General features: G+C 51.1%; 1 protein-coding gene across 1 annotated transcript in view; it reads left to right on the top strand.

Moving 5' to 3' along the window:
- The window catches only part of CACNA1H (calcium voltage-gated channel subunit alpha1 H), a gene marked incomplete at its 5' end in the record, with an annotated part of 109398 nt that overhangs the window by 9675 nt on the left and 90684 nt on the right, over positions 1-9039 (top strand). Inside the window, 1 exon segment of the mRNA XM_031061064.1 lies at positions 7137-7449. Within this exon segment, the coding sequence (XP_030916924.1) occupies positions 7137-7449 (313 nt within the window).

Here is a 9039-nt window from a genome sequence, read left to right as displayed (position 1 = left end):
CTGCACCTGAAGGAGCAGGATGGGAGTGGGCTGGATTAGCTCTGCCTGAGATCCCTGATTGACTCGGGGAGCTGCAGGATGTAGCACAAACTCCCAGCTCTCCAAACAGTTCAGGTCACCCAGCACACCCCAACCCCTGGCAGGGGCTGGAGATTTGGAGATGCAGCTGAAACCCAGAGATAAATCCCTGTCAGGGATTTGAGATAAGAAACTGGATGTGAGAAGCATTAAAATCATTTGGACACAGCTCAGAGCGTGGGACAGGCAGCAGGGATGAGCAGGACCTGGATCATTGAGGCTGGAGAACACCTCCAGGATCATCAAACCCAACCTGAAGGAGGCAAATTTTCATTTCAGGGGTTTTCCAGCCTGGGCAGTTGTGTGGAGCAGCCCCTCTGATAATAAACCTAATAAACCTTCACTGCCCTGCTGAGCCTCACCTGGGAGCCCCCCAGCCCTGCTCAAGGCCCAGCTGATCAATTTAAGCCCAGCCCAAGCTCTTAGACCTGGTTTGGGCTGTGCTGCTGGTGTTTGTCTCTGCTCCTGAGCCCTCTGGATAAATTCTGGACCCTGCTGCCAGCCCTGGGCTCTTCCTGCTGGGTTCAGAGTGGGATTGAGGAGGTGCTGCTGGAGCTGGGGTGGTTCCTGGCTCATCCCAGGCTTTGGAGCATCCCTTGCTGTTCCCTCAGCTGGGGCTCTTGTGCCCTTGCCCCTTCCCAGGGTGAGGACACACCTGGATGAAAACCAAGCACAGCCAGCACAGAAAAGGGGGATTTTCCTCGGAAAAAAAAAAAAATCCTTCCAAAGGCTCCTGTCAGAGATGTCAGCAGCTCAGAGGTGAGGAAATGCCCCAGCCCAGCTCTTAGGGCAGCTCTAACTCGGCGAGAGGAGATGGAGCCTGTAATTACATCCCTGGGTAATCATCGGCTGTCTGCGCTCGGGTTGTCTGCAAGACAGGCGGGGATCATCCCTCAGGTCCTGCTCCTGCCTCTCACTGCTCGCTCCTGGGGCTCCCTCAGCCTCTCCCTGTCCTCTGGAGCGGCTCTGGTGGCTTTTATTCATCCCAGCAGGGTGGAAAATCCTGAACCTGCCATGGGTGTGCTCCCACTCCCCATGCCCCCAACCCTCTCCCAGCATCAACTTCCCGCTCCCCAAACCCCTCCAGGCTCAGCTGGACCCCGGAGCTGCCATCCCCAAGCCCAAATTGTGCCGCTCCAGCCCTGCTTGGGTGGCCCCGCTGCTGTAATTAAGTGCAGCGAGCCCCCCTCGCTCTCTCCCAGTCAGGTTTTGAAACGCTCGGTGATTTTCTGGTGATTTTCTGCGAAGTGGAGCTTTCAAGATGAACCACAGGGGAAGCGTTCTCTAAGCACAGACGTTAAGCAGCAGTTATGTAATGGCCATTAGCAGCATCAAAGGCCTCGCTGGATTTTCTTATCAGGGCTTGCTCCTTGTCAGGGGAGGGTTTGGGATGAGCTGAGTTTGAAGAGGTTTGTCTGGGATCTCCTCCTTCCCCCTGGGATGGGTTCTGCCACCCCCCAGCAGCTGGGAGAGGTGAATTTGGGGGGCTCTGCCCAGTTCCTGTGGTTTATTGTGATGAAAGGTGCTGCATTCCAAAGGAATTTGGGGAAACAGGAGTGTCCATAGGGCAGGAAAACTCCAGTTTCCAGCTCAGTGTCAGCGGGAGAAATGTGGGGTTTTGTGGCACCTTCACCCCAAGTGCTGCTCCTAGTTTGTGCTTTTTGCATTAATTTTAAATTTAGAGAAACCAAGCAATGTTCCTGTCCCTGCATTTCCAGCTGTCCCAGGTTTCTTGGAGCTCATTGTGGAAGTTTTAGGGTCGCAGGATTTTCTCATTAGGGGTCGCTCCTTGTCAGGGAAGGGTTTGGGATTAGCTGTGTTTGAAGAGGTTTGTCTGGGATCTCCTCCTTCCCCCTGGGATGGGTTCTTCCACCCCCCAGCTTTTGGGCTCTGGTTTATTGTGATGGAAGGTGCTGCATTCTAAAGGAATTTGGGGAAACAGGAGCGTCCATAGGGCAGGAAAATTCCAGTTTCCAGCTCAGTGTCAGTGGGAGAAATGTGGGGTTTTCTGGTGTTATTAATTTTCTGGTGTTATTAATTTTGCATTAATTTCAAATGAATGCAAAATGTTCCAGTCCCTGCATTTCCAGCTCTCCCTATTTCTTGGAGCTCTGTGTGAAGTTTTAGGGACTCCAGATGGAATTATTTCCATTTTTTAAAATCATTTCTGACTCATTCTCTCAACCCAGGCGTCAGGGCACGGTTCCCCCCTGCAGTGGCTGTTAACACACCAGCAGCAAATTGTAAAGGAAAAAAGGGCATGGAATGACCTGGAAAACACATCAGGGCTCCATATCCCTGCTGTTGGGCAGATCATGGAATCCTGGAATGGGCTGGCTGGGAAAGGACCTTAAAGATTCTCATTCCACCCCCTACCATGGGCAGGGGCACCATCCCCTACCCCAGGCTGCTCCAGCCCGGCCTCAAACACATCCAGGGGTGGGAAATCCTCAATTCCTCAGGGCACAGAGGTTTCCCAGCCCTTCAGGAGCCTGGGAGGGGCTGGGGCTGAGATCCTGCCTCTGATTTCCTCTACAGCCCTGGAGACAGGGAAAACCTGAACTATTGGAGGGTCTCCCCTTGGTGCTGCTGCCAAACCCTCCCAGCTGAAACCAAACCTGCTCTAAACAGAGGATCTGGACAAAATCCAGGGGCCAGCAAGGCAGGGTGCTAACCCCAAATTTTCTGGATGAAAGGAGGTGTAAGTGAGCTCCCAAACAGCTGCTTCAAATCCAGCTTTGCCCTGCTGTGTTCTGCCCTGCAGCTTCCCGAGCCTTCAGCTCTTCCAGAGGCATCAGATGGAAGGACTGACTTTGATTTTTGCCATCATTCTTCTTTCCCCATGGAAACCTTTTCTTTTCAATCCCCCTTGAAAGTTGGCAGCTCCGAGTAAAGCAACTATTTTTATGTCGAGAGCATTGTGAGAGAAATTTGGGGACTTTTTGGAGGTGCACTGGGAATTTCTGCTTTCCTCTCTCTGTCTTTCAGAGCTGTGCTGTTGCAGGGCTGGGATGGGGTCATTTAAGGATTTTTACTGGGGGTTCTGAAGGAATTGCTGGGTTGTTGCAGGAGTGGGTTGGAACTGGGGCGCTCTGCTCGTTGGGACGTGGGGGAATCTCTCCCTCCTCGCCCAAAATGATCCTACAAAAGCTGGGATTGCATGGAGCAGCAGCTCCAGGAGGGGCTGTGAGCGATGCCAGGAGATGCAGGCACGGGGAGAAATCCCCCAAGGATCCTTTGGTGGGAAGGAGGAAGGTTTGGCGTGCCGGGGTGGGAAGGACAAGCAGAGCCAGCAGCTCCTGGGGACACCTCCAGGATGGTTTTCTCCCCCTCGGGCTCCTTCCCACCCTCCTGAGCTGCTCCCGGTGGAAATAAAGGAATTGGGTCAGGCCCTGCCCATCTGGGCTCCTCTCCTGGGGCTGCTCCTGTGTGCTGGGATGCAGAGCAGCGTTTTCCAGGCTGGGAACCTTTCAAGGAACTCAGTGGCTCGGAAGCAGGAGAGGGGAGGGAGCTGTGGAGGGTTTTGTTGTTTCTCTGCTGCCTCGGGACGCTTGTGGTGGGAGTTTTCAGTCTTCAGCTCCTGGGAGCAGGCTCAGGAATTTGTCTGAAAGGTGTTTAATTGCTGCTGGTGGCATTGCTGAGCAGGGAGAGCAGGGAATTCACCCTGAGTGCTGAGCTCCTGCCACCTTCTCCCCTTCCTCCTCTGCTGCCCCAGCTGGGGCAGGCTGTGCTCTGCTGTGTTCCAGTGGTTGGGATGTGGGCATGGGATGGATGGGCTGGGAAAACTTCCCCTGGGACAGGCTGCAGCAGAGGAAAATCCAGGAGGAGTGGGAGGAAAATGGGTTTTCCTGCCCCTCTGCTGTCCTTCCTGCGCATGGACATGCAGAGGGACAGAGAAAGGGAAATCCAGATGTGCAGGGAGCAGGGGTGGGAGAAGCTGGGAAATCCTCTCTGGTGGGATAACAGATCCATCCTGGGGCTTGGCTTCTCCTGTCTTTCCCCCAGAGCTCTCCTGATTAGTGGGTTCATTAGCATTAATGAGTGATTTGTCTCTACCTGTTGGCAAGGAACAGGGAAGGCAGGAAGAAGTGGAAGGTCCTGGCAGAACTCATCCATTTCTTTGGGGGATGTTTGGGATCCCCTCATTCTGCAGCATTTTTGTTTCTCATTCTTGCTCTCCTTCCTTCTTTCCCCTTTTGGGTTTTGCCAGGGAGAAAAAGGGGGAAAAAGTTTTAAGAAAGGTCTGAAATTTGCTGCCAGTTTGGGTCTGTTCCCCCCTCACTGGTGGTGCTGGAGCTTCCCACAGGAGTGGCTCCTTCCCAGTGGCAAGGACAGGGAAATGCTGGACACAAAGTGCTCCTCAGGTGACTGATTTTGTCATAGGGACAACTTTTAATTCAGGAATTATTTCGGGGACAGCTGCAGAAGCGAGGAGAGCAGGGGAAAGGGAGGATAAAATCCTTCAGGCAGCAGCAGAGCCGAGCCAGGCTTCACCCAGCCCTCCCAGCAGAGCTGGGATTTGTTCTCCTGCTCGGATTTTCCTCCCCCAGCCACCAAACTGCTCCAGATTCGTGTCCAGATCTTCTCTGTGCAGCTCCTGAGACCCCAGCCCGGGGTCTTCATCCCAAAACCTCCCAAATAGAGACTCCTGGGATGCACAGCGCCTCTCCAGCTGTGGGTGCCTCGCTCCAGTGGGATGGGGACTGATCCTGTGGTTTTGGGAGTTAAAGTCATTTCTCAGGTGTCTCCTCTCTGCTTCTTTTCCCAAATTCTCCAGCTCTTCCCACTTTTCCTGCATCTCGGTGTGATTTAATCCTCTGTTTCATCCTCCCTGTGTGTGGCACTGCTGGGTGGTGTCTGATGTTCTCCCAAACGCGGCTGCTGCAGCTCCTGGCCCGTTCTCCAGCCTGTTTCATATGGAAATTTCCTCCCGGGGAAGCAGCTGGTGGGAGGGCAAGGAAAAGGCTTGGGGAGGAAAAACATCTTCCAGGTTTTTGTTGGATCCCAAGCCCAGAAACAGCGCAGGTGATGTCACAGTTTAGTCTGGAGCTGCGGGGTGCGCAAGGAGGGGCTGCTGAACACAAAGAACCCGGGAGCTCCTGACCCCTCCACACCCACCTCGGGTAATTGGATCGTGGAACAGAACCAAATTCCCCCGGGAAGTGGCTGAGGGCTGATTTCCCTCAGCTCTGCCCTGCAGCAATTGTTCTCTCCTTAAAGTGCAGCCGCAGAGCAATTCCTGCTTGGCTCCAGGGGTTTGGGGAGCAATTCCAAGCAATTGTCTGGAATAACACTTGTTAAAGCCAAATCTCTTCACCAGATAGGGACGTTGAGAGAGAGATAAAAATAGAGCTGTCCTGGCTGGAAGAATTACCTGGTTATCTTCTGCCCACATCTTTTAGAATGTGTGTGCTGCCTCTCCCTTATCTCGGGGTGATTATGGAGCAGCTGAGATCCCCGGAGCTGGGAAAACACTGGAGAAAGTTGGCTCTGGAGCAATGCAGCCCTGAGTGCTGCAGGCTCTCCCCAACACCGAGCACACGGCCCAGAAAGTGCCAGATCTGGGACACAGCTCGGGGAAAAGCAGCTCCTGCCCTGCTGCAGTCCCAGGCTGGGACAGAGCCATCGGCCTTATCCAAGCCAGTCCCATCAGAAATGCAGCAAGCATGTGGTTTTCCCATTAATTCAGCAATACACCTTTTTTTATGGAGGTACAGAGGGAGTGGGAGATGGCCTCTCTCTCCTTGTGGCAGCTCAGCCCCTCATCAGATTCCTCCTGAGGGATGCGTTTATTGGGAAGCTGCTCTGCCACCCAAATAAGTGTCTGCAAATCCTTCCAGAGAGCCCAAAAGCTCCCTGGGTTTTGGGGGAGAACCCGATCTGCTGGGATTTTCTCTCCATCCCCTCTCATTTCGTGCTTTTTCCTGCTTTGTTTGCTTGGGGAAACTCGGACTGGTCTTTGCTGGGAGATCAGCGGGGTCTGATCAAATCAAAAGGATTTGATTTTAGGGGCTGGGATTCTGACAGGGACTTTCTGAAGGGTGAAGGGATAGCAACCAGCACCTTTTCCTGCTGCTAAAATCAGGGATGAACAGTCAGTGATGGAGAGAGACAGGGAGACTGACTCAGTGATCAGAATCCCATTTCATTGGGGGATACAAAGCTTATATACAATTTCAGGGAGACTAATAACGTGTTCTACGAAGATTAGGTTAAAATCGCATCCACAAACTTATGCACATAACAACATCCCTTGCTTGCAGAGTTAAATGGGATTTTATTTTTCCTGTAAACCCGTTTGATGGTGAGAGGAATAGTGGATTTGTCTTTACAAACAAGCTGTGGGTCTGCAGGTATATAAAACCAGCCCTGGGAGAGAAAAGAAACAATGGGAAGGATTCCACTGATTGGTGAATGGAAAAAGATATTTGCTTTTATAAATAAACTTTAGGTTTGCTGATAAACGAAATTAGACATTGAAAGATGAAAGAAACAATGGGGAAGAAAAACCCCTAAATTCCATAAGAATTAAAAATTAAAAGGGAGGGTTATACATTAGAGGGAAGTCTTCGGGAAATCTTCAGTATCAGGTGTATTGGGAAGTCTGTACCCCTCAAGTACCTCAGAAATGGGGAAAGAGAGAAGGGAAATGTGGCTGGGAAATTGGGATAAAAAGGAGGCTGTGTCCTCCAAAAATTGGAGACATCCCAGGGGAATGCCCCATGGCCTCTGCCTTTATTAGAATAAAGTAGAAGGACTCCTCTGTCTCCTTTTTGGCCATAAACCTCTGGTGTTTGTGGATTAATTTTCCTAACAATTGAATCTTCTTGCAATCCAGGTCAAATTTTCAAAGTTCCCTTCGCTTTTGCCAAGGCACCCTGTTATCAAACCTCTTACGTCAACCAGGTCCAAAATCCATCATCTGTCCTGTGTCCCCCAACATTCCAACATCTCCCCCTTTCCTTTCGACCAAAACCACTCTTTTAATGGCCTTAATAATCAATCATGAACCATTTTTTCCCCCCCTCATCCTTTTCCTTCTTCCCCTCCTCATCCAGGACATACAACCTGACCTTCCTCCACCCCTACTACCGGACAGATGAGGCGGAGGAGAACCCCTTCATCTGCTCCTCCCACCGGGAGAACGGGATGCAGAGGTGCTCCAACATCCCCAGCAGGAAGGAGTCCAAGGTGGAGTGCACCCTGAGCATGGAGTCCTACAGCCCCAGCCTGGCCAGCCCCGAGCCCAGCAGGAACTCCTGCATCAACTGGAACCAGTACTACAACATCTGCATGGCCGGGGACGTCAACCCCCACAACGGGGCCATCAATTTTGATAATATTGGATATGCCTGGATTGCTATTTTTCAGGTAGGGTTCTCCCAAAAATGGGATTTTTTTCCTGTTTTTCTTGGGTTTGTTTTGGTGGGGTTTTTTTTTCTGTTGATTTCCCGATTTTTCCTGGTTTGGGGTTTGTCGTTTTTTTTGCTCTCGGGAAGGTTTTGGTGAATGCAGCGAAGTTGGAAGGAATTTGCTCAGCCCTGAGTGAAACTGGAAATAAAGAAATGGGGAATGAATGAATCAGGCGATAAATGGTGCAAGAGAGCATTTGGAGAGAAGAAACCTTTATTTTGAAATTATTTGGAAAGAAGGAAAATAACTTCTTGAGGCAGAAAAACTCATGGCAAGTTCCACCTCTGCAGATGAGATAAATCCCAGGGATTTTTGGGAGCAGGGTCTTCATTGCTGGAGCATCAGGAACCTGAAAGTGCTGTTGAGGTTTTTAAGCAAGATTTAATTTCATGCTGAAATGCAGGAAGCTGGCATGGCTTAGGCTTGGTTTTAAATCCCAGGATGGTGAGCCTGGTGAGCATGGAATGCTGGAAGGGAGAACAAACAGTTCTGGCCAAAATTCCTGAGAGGAAATTCTGCCCCCAGGGAATTTCAGTCTCTTTTGAGGCACTTGAGAAAATACGAAAGTGCTTCTCACTGAGACTGGGGGAGATTTTACAGGTGATAAAACTCTTCATAAGGGAAAGATTTTCCATGGATTTTCATGTCCCGAGGCTGTGGTTTCCCAGGGCCGCCCCAGCTGGAAGATCCCAGTGTTCTTTCCCATTTTTAAAGGGCACTTCCTGGTGTTACAGCATTTCTTTGGCTCTGGCTGGGTGCCCTGGTTGATTCAGTCCCCCTGAAGTGGAGGTGACGTCTGTTCCTAGAGCAGAATTCTCCTTTTAGCTTCGTTAATGAGGAATAATTACTCATCCAGAGCTCTGTGTTTCATTTATGGATTTTCTCCCGGTTCCATGTTATCCATGAGGGTCATAACTTCCAGCTTTCACCTGGGGCTTGCAAAGTGGGGAATGTTTGCTCTGAGCACCTTCCCTGCTCCTCAGGAGCTGCCCTTGGGTCACTGTGCTGGTGCCAGAGGCTCAGAACCAAACCCAGAGGGGCTCAGGCAGATCTGAATCCCAATTTTCCCATTGGGAAAATGCTTTGGAATTAATGAGGAAGAGAGGAGCTGCTGGCTGCCAGTGAGTGCTGGGTAAAGGGCAGAGGGAATTCTCCTTTTCCTGCTCTTTGATGGATCTGAGGGATGTTCCCAGGAGATCCCACCTGGTTCTTTTTCTCTTGGAAAGGACACAGAGGAGGAGCAGGAGCTTTCCCAGAGGGATCCTGCTGCCTTTTCCCTTCCTGAACCATTTTCCAGGCTGCAAATCTTCATTCCATTTGATTTCCTCATCCTTAGAAGGCTCAGTTGAATTTCAGGAAGGACCCCCGGCCCCAGGAGAGGTTTCAGCTGGTTCCTTTGGGCAGCACAGTGTCTGGCAAAGTGGGATCTCGTGTCCTCAGATGGTTTTGGCAGCTGCCAGGAGGTCGATGATTTCTTTTATCTCTGCTCAGGCCATCCAAAGGCTCCAGAGGATTTCCAGCCAAAAACTCTTGTCATGTGTTTATTCC

This window comes from Geospiza fortis, unplaced genomic scaffold, assembly GCF_000277835.1.
Source record: "Geospiza fortis unplaced genomic scaffold, GeoFor_1.0 scaffold213, whole genome shotgun sequence".
NCBI classification, from domain to species: Eukaryota; Metazoa; Chordata; class Aves; order Passeriformes; family Thraupidae; genus Geospiza; species Geospiza fortis.
The sequence above is the reverse complement of the archived record's forward strand: the minus strand, read 5'-3'. Positions and strand labels throughout refer to the sequence as shown.